The sequence below is a fragment of the Meleagris gallopavo genome, chromosome 7 (assembly GCF_905368555.1).
Source record: "Meleagris gallopavo chromosome 7, MGAL_WU_HG_1.1, whole genome shotgun sequence".
Taxonomy (NCBI): domain Eukaryota; kingdom Metazoa; phylum Chordata; class Aves; order Galliformes; family Phasianidae; genus Meleagris; species Meleagris gallopavo.
This window is the reverse complement of record NC_139410.1, coordinates 26,463,367-26,482,031: the sequence shown is the minus strand read 5'-3', so window position 1 is coordinate 26,482,031 and position 18,665 is coordinate 26,463,367. Positions and strand designations below refer to the sequence as shown.

General features: G+C 40.0%; 1 protein-coding gene across 1 annotated transcript in view; it reads left to right on the top strand.

Moving 5' to 3' along the window:
• ADCY5 (adenylate cyclase 5) overlaps positions 1 to 18,665 on the top strand; it is a 196,277-nt gene that overhangs the window by 130,728 nt on the left and 46,884 nt on the right. The window contains exons 4-7 of the mRNA XM_085227802.1: positions 8,993 to 9,104; positions 9,274 to 9,401; positions 12,901 to 13,059; positions 14,068 to 14,209. Of these exons, the coding sequence (XP_085083928.1) occupies positions 8,993 to 9,104; positions 9,274 to 9,401; positions 12,901 to 13,059; positions 14,068 to 14,209 (541 nt within the window). The remainder of the gene's footprint in view (positions 1 to 8,992; positions 9,105 to 9,273; positions 9,402 to 12,900; positions 13,060 to 14,067; positions 14,210 to 18,665) is intronic.

Below are 18,665 nucleotides of genomic sequence, written 5' to 3'. Positions count from 1 at the left end.
GTGCTATTGATCTCGTAAGCTCCCAAACACTCATGGTATCTGCCAGTACAGAAAGCCACATCACTTGTCCGTCTTCAGCTTATACTTGAAATATTTTGAGTATTTTTGTATAGCCTGCTCCCTTTTAAAAGAAGTTTGAAAAGAAGCAGACAGCTACAGGGAAGGTGTAGTTGCTTGTTATGTTGTAAGTTATAGCATTTACAAGGGCTGCTCTGAAAGTAATACTTTCTGTTTTATGATGATGGCCCACAACATCAGAGACGGGTGTTGGAGGTATGGCAGTATAGGTTGAACCTTCCCACCAATGTTTCATTCCATGTTGTTGCTGTATGACAGACAGCAGCAGAGGGGCAGTCTGACAAAATGGTGTCCAACATGGAACTGCCCTTGAAGCAAAAGCATGGAACTGAATTCCTCAATGTGGAAAAAACTACATTGACATTCATCAGTGCTTGCTGAACGTCTATGGAGACCAAACAGTGGTTGTGAGCACTGTGAGGTGGTGGGTGTTGAAACACTGTGAAACAGTGGGTTACTTCTGCTGGTGAAGATTTCTATGAGCACAATATGCAGGCTCTTGTTCATTGCTGGCTAAACTGTATGGCTAATCGTGGTAGCTATGTTGAAAAATAGTGTTTTGTAGTTGAGAATTTGCTCTATCACATAGTGTTATTGTGCTCTTTGTATCTCTTGTAGTTTCCATGGAAGTAAATAGGAGGCATTACTTTCAGAATGACTCAGGTAGATGCTAATGCAGTGTTTTCACCATGTCCTCACTATTCAGATGAAAAAATGAAGAGGCACCAATTAACAGAACTTGCAGGACAAATAAATCACCAAAGACCAGGATGCTGAGGAAGCTAGTGGAGGGAATGAAGAAGTAAGGTTAGGTTGAAATTACCTCTGCTTGCAGAATTATTGCAGCTTTTCAAATAGGGAATGAAAAAGTGTTATTACTTGACTAAATATCCATAGCAGGGAAAAACTGAAAGCTATTTGAACAGATATGAAGAGCTCATTCTTTCAACAGTAAAGACAAGGAACCAAGCAATCTATAACAGAAAGCATCCCAAACTATGATTCTGTACAACTCATCAATCTGTCCCCTATTCATGACCCAGTATTTCATACGCATGTGAAACTGTTAATTTTCCATGCCAAAATGTATAATTCCATTGCCTTCTCTGACAACTGACTGACTGGTTACTGGCACACTGCCTGTAGTGTGCTTTATTTAAGTTGAGTTGTTTCTTTTTCCTATTGCACTGCTTCTGTGTCACTGGTCACTCTTGCAAGCAGTCCCCTCAGAGGAGGGCAGGCAGGAATAGCACCTGACTCCTGCAGCTGCAGTGGTAATGGATAGTCCCTTCTTGTAGGGCTCTCTTAGTTTTGACTGTCATCTTGGTTTTTGTTTTTTTGATGTCAAAATCCTGCCAAAAAAACAAACAAACAAAAAAAAAAACAACATTGCTCTAAAGCCAGAGAACAGATTGCAAGAGCACTCACAGCAAAAAATATGAAAAAACAGAAAATAGCATGACTTCTCCTTTTTCTTCTATATGCAGTTCTGATCTTTTGGCTGTCTTGGGGGGCAGATGAATCTGAGATGTATTTTGGTGTGGACCGGGTCCAGCTCCAGTGTGGACAGAGCTGCCAGCTGTTTTGCACTGGTCAGGCAGGCCTGGGTGAGTCTGGGCTCGCTCTGAGCCTAGGAGATGTGGTCAGAGTCAGCCAGATCTGAAGTGGGGCTAATGTGCTCTCCGCGTTGTTATTTATTCAGCTATTGAGTAGATAAGGCTACTTTGCACTACGTATATCCTTAGGCTTCGCTTTCCTAAACTTCCTCAGAGCTGGAATAGATTTGACGTCCTTTTCACATAGGAGTTTCTTCTCATCCTCACTGATCAGCAGTATAAGATTCATTCCCATCAACCCCTTCTCAGATACATGTAAAAGGTCTGAAGTTTTTCCTTCTTAATAGCTCAAAGTCTCATTTGGGCAGCTAGTATTTTGGGTTTTTTTATTTTCAGCAGACAGCAGCATGTAATTTGGCTTGTGATAATGTAGTAATAAAATTCCTTCCATTCATCTCAAAATTATCTGTAATGCACTCCACCTATAGTTAGGCTTGGTAGCCACTGTGTATCTTTTTTAGTTTTGCCTTCCCCAAATGGTTTTTCTTCCCAAAAGGCTATTTATGACTTTTGTTCCCAGTGAAGAATCAGTCTGGTTAAATATAGCCTGCTGAAATAGGAAAATCTATTTAACTTGAGATTTTTAGAGGGAGACAGACAGTAACAGGGTTTTTTTTTGTTTGCTTTTTTTTTTTTTTTTTTTTTTTTGTATTTAAAATTAAAAATGAGTACTGAAACTGCTTAGCTATGAGTAACTTCTGATAACTGAGATTGATGCTCATAACTGTAGGCTGCAAACCTGTGAAGGTCATCGAAAAACTTTTCCCTGTGTGACTGGTGCTATCTTCCTCTTAATTTCTTTTTATTTCCTGCATTGGCAGTGAAGGGCAGATCACAAGCATTGAGATGAGGAACACCAACCGTGGTGGAAAGTGCAGTGCCATTTTTCTCAGCGTCTCTTGGGAGTGCTAGGAGAGGTAGATGCTCTCAGATGACAGTTCCCAGAAGCACACTGCTAAGCTGACGCTGCTAAATCCACAAACACTGATAGTTTGTGCCGGTTATATCCACCTCCCATCTGTGTTCCCCAGGCAGCTCTGACCTCCACTCTCTCATCTGTGAACAAACATGGGAAAATCAAGTAAACATAGGGTTCTGGAGTTGATATCTTTGCAAATGAGCTTTGCTGTCGTTGTTCAGGAGCTCTGTGGATGGCGGTCTGCACATTGCCACCGATGTCTCCAGAGCCATCTGGTCTACTGCTTTGATATCAGTTCTTACACTGCCATCAGCTTCAGTTCTTATGGTACTGCAGAGTGAACTTGAACAAGGAGTGTGGTTTTGATTTACATTTGTGGCTACTCTGGAAGAGGTACGAAGGCTTTCTGCGTTTACTCTTAAGAAAATGGTGAAAAGACCCACAGTTTTCTGGACTTTTGTTTTTGTAGGGTGTTGTTTTGTGTGTGTGTGTGTGTGTATTTCATCCTGTTTTGCTTCTTTCTTTCTCTCAAGTTTTACTTTGCTTATCGCATTATCATAGCATTCATGTATGTATGTGCCTTCTCACCCTCTTCAGCAAGTAGAGCTAGCATGGTTGTGCCCATAATGGAGCAGTCCAGCTGATCAATGCATCACAGAAGTGCTACAGCTCAACTAGAACAGGCAATTTCCAATAGGAAATGGATCTTCTGTGAAATGACCATAAAAGTTCAGGAAAGAGAGAGATTATCTTTTTACTGCTGTTTTGTGGTGGGTTTTTGTTTTTCCCATGACTGAAAAAAAGGAAAGAAATATTTTAACCTCTGTTCTGTCTGACTTCCTGCTGTTCTGGAGAATATATTTTGTATTGCTAAGGCTAAGACCTTAGCCTGTCTTGTAGACATCCCTTGAGAGTTACGACTGACGTTGTTGAGACCTGAGTTGATCTGGAAGCAGCAAGCAGCCTTTGCCAGACCCATCTCTGGGCTGTCCCTCAGTTAAGTGAGCTATGTGGGCCACTTCCATCTCTTTAGGTGGGTCTTGTTGCTCTTGCTCAAATCAGGTCTGCCTGGCTGTGATCACTCCATATGAGCCTCTGCTCCATTTCATTTGTTCTTTTGTTACTGCTGCTGTTTAACACTGGAGGGAAGTGTATCACGATGTTTTCTCACTTTCCAGAAGCTGAAATCTTTCATGTGTATAGGATGGTAGAAGAGAGCACACAGAGATCCTCCATGCCATGCCATCCCCAAAAGGGGTATCAGTAGAAGAGTGATGCCATGTCTACCCTGGGTACTCCTAGATGAATTTAGCACTACATTTATGATGCTGTAAAGCAGGTTTGGGGCTTACTGCGCTGGCAGAGAGCTGACTTAAATAAATGTCCAAGTATGAAAATTGACTCATTTATCAAACTGCTCAAGGAATGCTGCCCTATGGAGATACTCAAAAACTTCCTGGACACAGTCCTGGGCAATTGGCTGTAGGTGGCCCTGCTTGAGCAGGGGTTGGACCAAAGGATCTCCAGAGGTCCTTTCCAACCTCAGTCATTCTGTGATTCATTTGCTATTACAGGGCTCAAACCAACTCTTCAACTGAGAGTTTTGTCATCTTCATTTCAATCCATCCTTCTTTCTCCTTCCTTGTTGTAACATCACTTAACAACTGGCAACATCAATAGTAGTGTGGTGTTGTAAAATAACAGCAGCACATTTGAGACATTATCCTTGCCACTTAGCCTGGTGAATTCACTAACATGCTGTGTCTACAGCAAATGACTTTCTCTTGTTATACCTTTACTCATGAGTGCAAATTAGTGAGCTTGTATTTAATGAGTGATTATTATTTTATTTTGGTGCATTAACTTTTCCTTCTCTTTTTAGGTACCCTTCATTACAGTAAAATACCATGGCTTTGCTTCACGTATAGTCAGATGCACTTCACTGTTTTTATAAGTCATTAAAGCTTACCAAGTCTGGGGTTTTGTTGTTTCCCATGCAGTGCCTGTGGTGTTCGGTTTCCAGTAACACATGGTGTTTATATTCATGACTGGCATTACCGTTGTGATGGTGATAGGGTTTGTGTTTCTTGCCTTGCTTGATTTATGTTGTGGCTGGCGTACATGGCACGCACATGTCTCAAAATAGAACACAACTGTTTTTTTGTTTTTTTTTTTTACATTAGAAACACTGATGATTTAATTTAGCATTTTGAACAATCCTGCATTTGCAATGAAACCTGGCTGTGTTTATCCCTCCTTTGATAACTATTAGCTTCAGACATTTAAAGCTGCACTTCAGAATCACTCTGCGTAGGTGTCTGTGGATTTGAAAAATCCCATGTGGTTTTCCTACTTCCCACTTTTTGCTTAGCTCTTCCTACCCTTAGGTTCTTTGCTTTCTGGCAAGATCTCTCTCCTTTCCCACATTTTTGCTAAGAACTCTCTCCTTTGCCATCCAGAAGATGCTGCAATGCTTCTGCTTTGGGGGGTGCTAGCTGTGCAGCCAATGAAGGTTGCCTGAATTACAGGAGCTAGTTTTAAATGGTCTACAGTGGCTGTACCTGAGATGCAATGGGATGGTGCTGGGCATGGACAGCCCCAGAAACTGGGCTGATCCCAATTGCAGGCCTCTGTGGGCCCTGCGTCATGGAGCAGCACCACCGGCCAGACGGGTTCCCACTGCAGGCTCTGAGCAGCGGGGATGGCGACACGATCTGGAAGCTTCTCAAGCTCCTCCTCATCTCTCTTCTCCACCAGTGTCACAAGCCACATAGGGCAACAGCCACAAAGCTCAGCTTGCCTTGTACAGCTATGAAGTCTTGAGTCAGTCCTTGCTGGAAATAGGAGCTGAAATAGGAACTTAGGAAAGTATTCACCTCTACCCTATAATACAATCTGTGGTACTTTTCAACCTAAATTAAACAGAAATAATTTTTGAAAAGCCTATTAAAATCAATGTTAACTCCCCTTTTCTTGCCCTGCCTTCCCAGAACTATTTTTTGGTTGCTTTTTTTTTTTTTTTTGAGGCCATACCCTGGTTAGTGCTGGGCAGAACCCAAATCAGATGATAACTGAAGTCAGAGATGAAGTGGAAAATATATCAAGAGCTCTGAAGCCATTACAACACTTTAATTACTTGTGAAACTGGCTTTTCCACACAATAATACCCTTCCAAAAGGGACTGGGACCCTCTGCTGATAATAGTTGCTGAAGCCCAGACTGCAGATTGTGTGGTCAATCTCTTCCAGTCAGCTTCATGTAATACTACTTCTAAACCACTCACTTATCTCACATTATTTTATAACTGTAGGAATTATGTCATTTGACCTTCTGCTGACCACTGTCATTTACCCAAATTTTGGCACAAGGAAGGCTTATTACTGGCACTATGCTCCCACCAGCAAGGAAGTGCCTTGACCTCTGAAGACTGACAAATAGTCGGTTTAAGTTGTGTCCTTCATTACAATCATCCATCAGCAGCAACAGTCTTCTCATTACTAGGGGTAGTCTGAAATGAAAATCTGAACTGAGCTGTGGGAAGAGACCCAGGGGTAGGGGAAAAGCTCTGTACTGAAGGCTTGTGATCTCAGTACAATGAACTTGCAGGAGTGGGAGATGTTCCTGCAGCCTCACAGTGTGTTGCACGTTCAAGGAGACTTTACAGGCTCCTTTTTAAAGAAAAGTTCTGGCTAAACACAGATCACTGCCCTCTCCTTTCTGTGTCTTGAGGAGGTTTTCTGTCTCCTGCAGCCTTTGTGCTGCAAAATGGACAATGAGATCCCAAGTAGCATCTTCTGATGGCTCAGTTGCTTAGACAGGTGCTTGCAGAGGTCTTAATCTGTTTCTAATCTGCAGTGCTTAGCTGCTGCTGCTGTGTTACTCAGTTAGTAGACGTGGAAGAGGACACCATGCTTAGTCAGATAGATGCCTTTTTGTTAACCACAAAGTGCAAAGTCATGTGAACGGATTACTTAATATGTAACCAATTCTAAGTAGGTTTTCATATAAACAGCAAAACTCACATGCTGGATAGAGCTCTTTCCCTTATTGCTTAACATCATGTCCATGTTGAAGACTCTGAGGAGACCGGAAGCATCTAAAAAAGAACTCAATCATTCCTTTACTTTAGATAAACCAAATATATTTTTCCTTGACTTCCGTCTCCAAAATGATCAAGCTGACTCTGTTAAAATTATTTGATGCACTCCTCTTTCCTCAAACAAAACACTCACCCAGAGAAGCTGGGGTGAAGATGGGATAAATGTTGGCTTTCTAACAGAGGCATCAAACAAAATTAACTTTCAAATACTGCTTTTGGCTCATGCACTTAATGCATTTTCGAGTCCCATCTTGCAACTTTTCAAGGCTTTGTTATCATAATAAACCCATTTGTAATTGTTTATAATTGCAGTTTTCAAGAACTTGGCCAGAGTGCTGCATGTGGGGCTGCAGCTGTCCTTGGAAGTGCAAGACTATAGGGTCAATCCAAAGGAGTAGCTGCTGAATTCAAACAAGAATCAATTTATTGGTCGCCTGCAGAAGGTTGGAAGTTTCAGAAAATGTTGTAATCAGGTAGTTTAAATTTAAAAGGCCATGAATCTGTGCTTAGATTGGCTCCATAGGTCTCCACTGGTTGCTTCGTTTACCTAGTTTGAAAATATTGCTGCAGTTTTAACCTCTGGGAACATCTGATGCATTTATCTGGCACAATAGTAATGGTGAAAGGAGGGATTAGCCTTCAGTCATTTATCCATGTTTATTAGGGCACTACAGTGGCAGTGATTTTCTGAATGGGGCATGGGGAGGTGGCTCAGGGTATCCTTGTGTAGAGTTTTCAGATATACCCAATGTCACATTGCACCGTTTGCTCTGTGCTTCTCCTATTTTAACACATGCATCTGTAATAACACACACATGCACAAAAGCAGAGTGTGAACCTGTCCTCAAGTGAAGAATTTGCTACTTTCCCTATGCTGGAACAGGAACAAATCCACATCCCTCTGAATGAATGGGTTTGCATTGATTTTACGCATTTTATATATTTTGTCTTTCATGTGTGACACATAGTCCACTCTTGAAAACTTAGCAGTCATCTTACAGAAGCATTACGTAGATTTTCAGCTTGCAACAAGATACATTTTGTTTCTGCCACTGAAGCTGGATGAATTTCCTAATTCTACATTGCATAAGAAAACATACTTAAGTTGCTTAGAGAGCAATATAGACATCTTGAAGATTTCAGTAGGTTTCAAGTGTATTTCTTTGGGAAGTTTGCTTCTATTTGTAAATATGTGAAACACTGATAAATTTTGTGTATATTTTGTCAAGTGTTTTTAAAAATGGCAAAGTATATTTTCATTCAGACATCCCTGTGTTCCTCTTTTGTATTTTTCTTGTACAATTTAACCTCAGTCTGACCACCAAATAAATATTCAATGCACTATGGTTGGTGATTTATTGGAGTTGAAATGTAGAAAAAGAGCATGAGAAGCATGCCAGAATTAAATTTTGGGATTTTTGCAGAAAAGGCTTCTGAAAATGTTTTGGCTTTTTTGTCTTTGCTTCTTGTCTGAAGACATTACCATGAAATCACAGTTTCTGCAATTGCTGAAAACACATCAGAATTTTATTTTACAAAGAAGAAACAATTTTGAAGTGCTTGTTATTTACATTTTTAATTTCTCTTTTCATTCAAATACAGTTTGCAGCTTCAAAGAAGAAATCAGCTATTGTTAAAAATTCTAATACAATAATATGTGACTTATGAGTTTTATGTTTGTATCATTATGCATGCATATATAAATGCTGTCTAAGATCTGTATAGACAGAATCTGGTGCTTGTTTTGCTAAACAGTTTCAAATGCAGCATGATGGCTTTGATTGCAAATCAGTGTTTTTAGTGTTGTAATTGTCTCTGAGACAGAATAATTTCTGAGGTTCTGTGTATTATAGGGACTTTATGTTGTGGCTGCACTTTGGGGGGGGTGGGGCAGAGGTGTGTGGTTTTCCTACAATGGAGTTGAGAATTAGGCAATGTTATTGAGCTGACATGCAGGAATGTGAAGAAAACGGTAAGTGGGCTACACTGCCCTGGCCGTTGTGTAAGAAAGCCTGGCTGTTAATAATGGTTGGTAGCTTTATCCAGCACCTCTGGTTCCCAACATACTGTACATTTTCTGTCACAAAGCAGAAGTGGGAGAAAGAAAGGCTGTGGGTTTTCAGCCCTTTCTAAACTCTGTAGAGGTTGCTCCTTTAGGGCTGGGACACCCCTGTTTCACATGTCTACCCAACCCAGGACTTCTACCCCAGAGCTTACACAAATATCAGCAACAAATTTATGACACTTTCATTTTTTTTTTTTTTCTCTTTTTTTCCCAAGCATCCTCTTTGCAGACATAGAGGGTTTCACAAGTCTGGCCTCCCAGTGCACTGCTCAGGAGCTGGTCATGACGCTGAACGAGCTCTTTGCCAGATTTGATAAGCTAGCAGCTGTAAGTTTTCTTTTATAATTCTGATATATTTTTTTTCCTGTTGCAAGAATGACATACTGTGCTGGTTCACTGGATTTCTGTAAATATTCTCTGCCCTAAAAGGCAAGCTATTGCAAGCATGCATATAAGCTGAATGCTTCTCTCTCCTTTATTATTATTATTTTTTTAGGAGAACCACTGTTTACGTATCAAGATCCTGGGTGATTGCTATTACTGTGTGTCTGGGTTGCCAGAAGCAAGAGCTGACCATGCACACTGCTGTGTTGAAATGGGAATGGATATGATAGAGGCCATCTCGTAAGTAACACACTCCCCATGAAGAATTTCAGAACAAATAGCAAGGAGGTTCACTTCCAGTTAGGTATTCCATGCATTGCAGCAAGATAACCAAGCCAGGGAATTGATGGCAGTAGAGACCAACTGGAATAAGATAACAAAATGCAGTGAAGGTTTCACAGCAGAAAAACAGATGCTTGAATCTGTTACAGCCATGTGGAGATCAGAGCTCCATCTCCTGATGACAATGGCAAAGGTTACTATCGCTGGTGGAAGTCTCATTCCCAAAGGATTCCAGTGAATAACAGAAATGTGAAATCAAAGGATTAATAATAACTTTATTAAATTTCAATCACTCTGTACTTACCTGTCTTACCAGCTTTTTCTCATGGTATAATTTGTCTGCTAAGGTCTGTATATTTCTAGTTAAGCTTCTTCATGTGTTCTGATACCAAGTAGGTCAGATTCAGCACTTTCTGACTTCAGACAAATTATCGAGGAAACCAACAAGGTTTGTCTGACACAGAGACATATCCATGATGCTTTTTACTTTATTTCTACTTACATCTCCATTTTAGGATTTTTCTTTTAAATTTTTGTTCTCTATTTGTCCAGACCACCACTGTCTTTGGGAAGTAACAAACATGAGACCCCTATCTAGTATTACTTGGAGGATCACAGACAATATTGAATAATGATTACTTCAGATGTAAGCTCTCACATGCCAGTACTTTCAGCATGTGGGGAGATGAGATCTGTTTGGTCATCATGAGTGCATGCAAGTTTAGGCACAAAGTTCATTCAGCTTTGAATGGTAACTGAGCAGACCTCGATATCTACACCATCCTTGCTACCCAAAGAATCTGCATATTTTTCCTTTCTCTTCTATTTTTTTCTTTGTGAAAGCATTTTCTAAAATATCCGCAGTACTAGCAGAGATATCTCTATGCAGTACTCTTCTCATTTTCCTCAGTAAGTAGATTGAGATTTCACTTAATCTTGGGAAAGACTAGAGGTATGTAGTCTGAGCTTGATACAGTACATCCTTATAATTTGGATTTCTGCAAGGATGCAAATAGACACCCACAATTCTTAGCATCATTTTCTCAACACAAATGCATAGTTTGAAGAGCACTGTTTTCAACTAGGAGAGCCTATTCAAAAAGCAGTAGGCAGCAGCATTTCCTTGTTTTGCATACAATGTATGTTGTCAAGACCTACTAGCTCTTATCTGGTCTAAACTCTTATTACTTTGCACTAGCCTCCTTTTGGGCTTTGTATGCAAGATGCAAAATAAAAAGAGTTGTAAGTAACTAGTTTTCAGTAGTCCTTGGAAGGGTGCTATTTATTCCACATGAAGTACAGTTAAGTGGCAGGTGACAAAGTGCCTTGTCAAACACAAGAAGGTTCTTACTGAACCAACCCTATGAAGAAAATTCTGTGTACATTAACCAGAAAAGTCTCACTTTCTGCAATAGTTGACTTGATGAAATCCATTGACATTGACACATAACCCCCACAAGGCTGAGTAACACTTCAGATGTCTAGACTTCATTGATTAGCTACACCCCACCTCTCCTTGAAATAAACCGAGCTTGACTGCTTGATGCAAGTGCACTTGATGCTTGTTTAAAAATAGCTCTTCAGCAGCCTTTGAAACTGGTTTCCCACTTGCTGTGGAATGAATGTGTTTAACAGTGTTATCTTTTAATAAGTCTGGAAGGTGTTGCTGGTTTCCTTCCCCCTGCTTTCCCCTCCTCCACCTACCCTAAGGATCATAAGAGGTTTCACAATTCAGGTAACAAATATCTACTGAACATTAAACTGCGGGGTTCACCAGCACTAGGACCTGCTTGTAGGCCTATTTCATCAGTACACAACAAGAGCAGATCAGAAATTCATTGTATTCCTGGAATAAATCTAAAAAGTGAAAAGATAACAAAAGCAATTCCTTTTGTTTATGAAGGGTAACAAAGCTTATTTGCTTAGTGCAGAGTCTGATGAAAGTCACCTTCTCATCCATGACCATACTGGGAGAAGTACCCTTGTCCTGTGTCAACAGCATGGCTTAGCACAGGGTGCAGTGGGCTTTGTGGCTGTCATGCAGTGTGTTCCTCCTCCCTCCCCAGTACTGCATACATATTACAGCTGCTGTTGTCCTTGTAAAACTTATGGCTGCAGCTGCATTTTCATTACTCCAGTTCTGAATTCTTTCCAAAGTGATGTAGTTCCAGCTCTTTCAGTGGTACCTTATCTGTATGGAGATTCCCTTCACATCTAGGGAATCTCAGCAACTTGTTTGTGAACTTGTTTGTTATTTTTATTAAAACAGTGTATTTCAGTTTAGCAAATAGATAATAAAATATCAGAAGATAGAGATTGTAAGGAGAATGGTATTGTAAGTGTAGGGTAGGAGCTGTTTCAAAGAGAAATGTCTTGAACATCCTCTTAAGGGGTGCATTACACTGTAAGGAGTGAATTAGAATCCAGAACTGGTCTATCTTTAATCATCATTTTCATCAATAGATAAAGTTAAATATTAGCTCTGTGTTGATGTTAGGAAATTGGGAGGACTTATGTGTCCAAGATGGTATAAGGAGTAGTAAGACCCTGAAGACCAGAGAGACTGAAATCTGGTAGGTACCAAGTATGACTTCACGCTGCAACATGCTAACAGCTCAAAGGAAAGGACTGTCCTGTGTGATGTGGGTGATTTTCCCCATGGAACATGGGCATTCTGGAAATGGTGCAATTGACCAGCAGTAATGAGAAGCAGAATTGTTCTGATGGCTTCATCAAGACTCTCCCCTACCCACATTCCTGAATATATGTTTCATGTGAAAAATCTTGAAGTTAACTTTTGCCCTAAAAGGGCAAAACCCACAAAGTATTCCAGCAGTCATTTGGGGAGTAAACAGAGCATCCAAGACCTCATTAAAATCAGAACTTGAGTATTCGTAGCAGCCTGTTTGGAGTAACTGCAATAGATGTGGTTCTCTGGTTTTGCTGCTCTGACTGTAGCTCTAAGACCCATTCAAGCTTTCCAGTGCCAATAGGGTATTTCACACACATATCATGTTTCATCTGTGGAACAGTTGGTGCATGGTGCCATACAGACAAATTAAGATCTCTGAAATCGTTTCCTTTTTCTCTCTGAAACATGCTATTAGTCTTAATGAGTCTAAGTGCTGGCAGGTTATGTCCAACTTTGGTATGGAAATCGGAGACCAATGCTTTACTCCTTTCACTGTTCCCAAAGATTTTTTTCATGATTTTTCAACTTGGCTGTGAGTTCAGAGGACATGGATTTACTCCAAGGGGTCCTCTAATCTTATTAGTGCTCTGCTTGATCAAATACAGTGCAGTCTATCTGGTTTTGTTTTGTTGTCCTGTGGATGAGCAGCACTGTGTGTGTGCATGAATAATATATAGGTCAGTATAGATGTTTGTGTTCTGGGTGCAAGCCTCTGCCACTGACTGCAGTTCTTAGTGATGTCTCTTTTCCTATATCTTTTTTCAGATTAGTCCGGGAGGTGACAGGAGTAAATGTCAACATGAGAGTTGGAATCCACAGCGGGAGAGTTCACTGCGGGGTCTTGGGCCTTAGGAAGTGGCAGTTCGATGTGTGGTCGAATGATGTTACATTAGCCAACCACATGGAAGCAGGGGGCAAAGCTGGGTAAGTTGCTTCGTCAAAGCCATCATGGTCACCTGGGTGTTGTTTTTGTGTCTGACACTTCTCAGAGAGGTGTGGAAATGGGGGAAAGAGGTTTTGACAGTCTGTATACCTGCTGTAAAATTAGCTGTGGTTATAGTTTTCTAAACATACGCAGACGTTAGCAAGGTTATTCAGCTGTCTATATACATGTGTTAGGTTACAGAAAGTCTACAAATTCCCAAGATAGGCATATCCTTCTCTGGTAAGAATTGAATTCCTTCTCTATGAAACAAAGCTGATAGCTACAGTGGAAAAGAACAGGTCTGTGTGAACATTGGCAGAGCTGGCTATGGTTCCAAAGAATGTGGCTGTATGTCAACGACACCTGCTGGAGAGCATTCCATTTGTTGCTGGATGTTATGAGAAGAGTTGTTTCAGTCTTGCTTTCTGTTCTGAAAATCTCCTTTGAGAGAGCAGTATGTTTTTGTTTCACAACTGTTTGCACCATCTGAAGTCTGACTTGCTGCTACTCTGTCCCTGGAAGATACTTGCTCAAAACAACTTTCCATGTCTGTTTAAACAACTTTCCTCTGTGTTGGAAGAATGTGCAAGACTATGATACTCAATGGATTACCTCTACAGGGCACTCTTGTACCAGTGACTAAAGGGATGCAACAAAAAAAGTAATGTGCTACAATATGTATTACATATGCCCATTGAATAGACTTTAAAGGGTCTGTATGTGCCAAAAATATATATCTGCTAGAGTGATCAAGGCATTGGATCTAAGGATGTGCTTATAAATGAATGTGTAACATGCTTCTCACCTTAGAATTTGTCTCCTGCCCTGCTTCCTCTAAAACAGACAGAACTTCTGATACACATCTGTAAGTGGCATGGCTAAATAAGTTGGGGTTTTTTTGCTGGTTTGATACAGGACATGTAGCCTGTTGCTGACAGGAACTGACTTATAGACAGATGATAATTTCTCAAGCGTACAAAACTGTCTTATCTTTTGTCTCCTGTAAGACGCATCCACATAACGAAAGCAACCCTGAACTATCTCAATGGAGACTACGAGGTGGAGCTGGGCTTTGGAGGGGAACGCAATGCTTATCTGAAAGAGCACAGCATCGAGACCTTCTTGATTGTACGATGCAGCCAGAAACGGGTAAGGTCATGAAAACAAATGCAAGTTTCAGATACTTTTAACAACTAGGTGGTCTCCAACACATCCAAGTAGAGCGAACACTAGCTATTTTAGATGTACTCTGTTGACAATCTGACCTTCAGTGGCAAAAATTCCGATTTCGCTCTCTTCTTCCTGAACTTCTGCATGTGTAGAATGGAGTCTAGCCAGCTTCTGCAAAGGTTTCTCCATCAAGTACTTTCTAGTTCTATCAAAATATATCCTGGGTTATTTTAAAAATCATTTTTAAGGATTGTTTTCATATAGATTTGCTCTTTTTTTTTTTTTCCCCCCTATTAAATTTGATACTTGTGCAAGTTCTTAAAGCAACAGATAAAAACAAGTATGTTTTTGTCCACTGGCTCACTGTATTGCCACAAACATAATGTTTAGAGCAATTCTTATCATGACTTTTCAGCCTTTGCTTTTGAAGATGGGAAAATCTGACCCCCTATAATGATGAATGACACTGTGACAGTGGAATGAGATCATAGCTATTGCTATGACACAGATCAAACTGCACAAAATAATGCTATTAAGGCACTGCTTGTTTGAACTTGCATCAAATCACACTCAAATGGACTTCAGCCAATATATAGATTTTTATGACATGACATAAATTAGGTTGATATTAACACTAGTTTGTATTTTTTAAACAATGGTAAACTGTAGTACTAGAAAAAAAACATTTTTGATCACCTAAATAAGCTAAATAAGGCAATGACAAAGGGAACATTTCCCATACCCTGTGTTTCTTCTGTTTGCACGGCTTTCAATCTGTTCTGCTGGTTATGCCACTAGATGAAGAAGAATACCCGCTTAAAATCTTGTCCCTTCCAGGGTATAACTTATGTCAGGTTTTGCTAAGAATGTTTTTTGATGGATGCTAGAATATTGTCCCTTGGTTTCTGGTTTCTGCAAGGTGATGAAGATATTCTAACATATGCTTTGATCAGTCTGCCAAGTTGCCTTCCCTTCTTAACAACTTCTTGCAGAGTGAAAGGTGTTGTCCACGTGTAGTAGATGAGTCTGCTCTTAACCTTGAGATGACCTTATTAGTTCAAGTAGTGCAAGTTCATGCTTGAAGGCTCCATATTAAAACCCTGCTGTTACTTCAGGTGTGATCAGGTACATCTGCACCATACCTCACAATTCTGATGTCCTTTCAGAAAGCACAAACTACTTAGCTGCAATTGGCATTGCGAGACTTCTTTCCGCTTAAACGCTGTGTCTTTCTGAAACATTGGCCTTTTGAAGGTAGTATCTCTCATGATTGGTCTCTGGATTTGCTTGAGCCTAAATTCTGAACAGCTCTCACACCTGCACATTCTGATATGATCAGTCATTGGGGAATACTGTTATTGAGTTTAGATGGATATTAATATCTTAAGGCAGCAATGCATGGGGCAGTTTTGTTGTTTTTTTTTTGCATATAGATCATCAAATTTAATTTCCTAATTCTGTCTCTTCTGTGTTGTGAGAAAACTCCATTGAAAAGCTGAATGAATGCACACAATTATAATATTTGAAGAAATGAATCAAAGAATATTAAAAAAGGGAGGAGAGGGGGGAGAAGAAATGCAGTTTAATTAAAGGTTTGTTCTAGAGGATCTAACAGTGAGGATGGTTTATTCTGTGTCAAGAGTAGATGCATAGGTGACTCACTTAGCTGCCTGAGCTATACCCCAGCTCACACAGGCCCCCTGGAATTGCCTGAATACCTTGTCCATCGGTCCCATGGTCATCCAAACCCAACAACCTCACGAGTTCCAGTGAATGCATGTCATGTCAGCATTTACTGTCAGACCTTTTCTGCTTATTGTTGCCATGGGGAGTCATAACTTCAAACTTCCTGTCTTTTATTGTTCACTTTACGTTTTCAGCCATTAAATTAATTCATTGTGTTAATGCCATTTGTTTGGTACAGAGTAAACTGGAGGAACATTTATGCAGTATTTTCTGTTCCAGGAATCAGAATTCCTTCTTTGAAAATAGCATTTTTTCTTCTTAAGAATGCTGTTAACTGGAATATGTTTAGTTGTTTTGGAGAAAAAAAATATGGCTAGATTTTGATTACTTCAACTTTTTTCTGTAGCTGAAAATGTAGTCCTTGTTTTCCTTCTGATAGACATAAGAATTTCTACTGAAAGAATAAACTGCAAAACCTTAGAAATACTGTCAAATACTACTGAAAACTGAAGGTTTCTCTTTCCTCATCAATAAAGATCTGCTTTCACCTTTCTGTTTGCACTGTCCCATGCTATTGATATTCTTGTGGATAAACACTTCCCTGTGAAAAAAAGCAGTGTCTTAGAACTGCTTTTCAGATAGCCCAAAGCAGGAGTGACTTGAGCAGATAAAAGGTTTTGATTGCTGTTTCCAATTTATTTTTTGACCCCTGAAGACTGCCACTCACTGCTGGACTCCAAGTGGAGACCAGTTTCTTAATGTATGTAAGAAAGGCACAGTTTATTAAACTATGTAAGAAATGCAAAGATAAGTATAAACTATAATGTAGACAGAAAAATGTAACTAGAAAGAATTTCTTGAGCCATCAAATCTACCTCAGTGCTACTTGGGCAATATGCATACATCACACAATTCTTGCAGACAGCAGTTGTATCCTCTCTGTCCCTCTCAACCTTTTCAATCCCAAGACAAACTCTTCTAATCTCTTCTTGCAATGAAGAAGAGAATCCCAGGTTCTCACAACAAACTGTTTTCCCAGTCAGCATAGAAAACCATTACCTCTTGCACAGCTGTGTTACCTCCGAGTCTCATAGTTGTTCTGTGATGGATGGATGTAATTCCTGGTAAAGAAGTGACATTTTTTACTGTAATCTCTAAAGGAATGATTCTGGGTTTTGTAGATTGGAATATCCCATTTCTGCTATGTCAGCTCTCAAATGTCCAGTGCTATTTAATATTCTTTTGCCCTTATCAGTCAAATATTGCCACCACTTCTCTCTTTACAAAGCTCAACAATGCTGCACTTGCTGCCTGATTTGGTAAGGAAACTATTTTTTAAATATGCCCCAAGACTAATCACTGACCAATTCTCTCAGTGACTTTCATCCAGCCTAATTTATCTTCCCTTAAAGTCATCTCTTGCTTTTTCACCATAAGCCAGCTCTTCTCCCAGCTTCTAGTTCCCCCACAGCCTTATCCTCAGTCCCCAGCACAGCACTCTCTCAAATGCTCTACGGAAAAAAAAGCAAGTCCAGGGACAGTTAATGTATTTTTTCTGTTTAGAAAAGCTTGGATGCTCTCATGGCTGTTAATCCAAGCCAGCATTTATTGCTCTACAGTTCAGTGTCATGATCCCTGACTAAATAGTTATTAAAAGTATCTCTTACCAGAACTGAAATTGAATTTGGCAGTTTTGCAGAGATCTGGGATGGAGGTCGTCCTTCTGCATTCAGCACATTACATTTTAAGTTTTGCTTCCAATTTCTGTCATGTTTTCTGTTTATAACCCTACCCTTATGATCCCTGTTCCTTTTTGCCTCGACTGCGGCTGTACTGATTATCTGAAAAGAGAAACAGTTTGTTCCTTCGGTTCTGGAATGATGTAGATTTTTGAATATCTGTTTTCCTAGGGCTATATAGGGTGATTTATATAGAGTGAGTTCTACCCTAATTCACTATTCTTCTCTTATTTGTTTGAATATATATTTCTGTTGAACTTAGTACCTTCGCATGAAATGAATACAGGAAATCTCATTGCCCTTCCTCTTTTACTGGCTTTGCTTGTTCATTCTTTATCTGGAAAATCACTGTTTCCAGATACACAGAGAATTATTAGTTAAAGTTGCTAAGACTGTTATGCAGATCATTACTGGTTCCCAAACTTAGCCCCAAGGCATTGTAATGAACTCCTTGCATTACCCAGTGTGACTTCTTCATCCTTCAGCAGAATGATTTTGGTTTATTCGTGTTATACTTCTAGATTTACTGCGCAGACTGTGGCACTCCTAGCACATGGCTCTGTACCTCAGCTCTTGGCTTTTGTATCTGCCTTCCTTTTATTCAAAACCTCTGTCCTGGTCATTACTGCTATTTCAGCACATCCCTGCTATTCTTAGAGTATTGAATTTAATTATAGCAGTATCCAGTAGTGAGAGTTTAGTGGACATGGTGATGATGGGCTGGCGGTTGGACTGGGTGATTTTAGTGTTCTTTTCTGACCTTAATGATTCTGTGGAACCAAGTCCTTATTTTGCCTGAGCTTCTGGTGTTCGGGTAGGAACACATCACTTAGTGGTTATGGCCAACTTTTGCTTTTCTTTGAGGTCAGGTGCCACAGTAGTTGATCTGCAGAACCAGCACATCAGTTCTAGTCACTGATAGAGTCTTTACTCTCAGAAGGGTGCAGAAGTATGTGCTTGGTGGAGTGGGAAATGGGTCTAAATTTAAGGTGAATAAGATTTTAACAGCA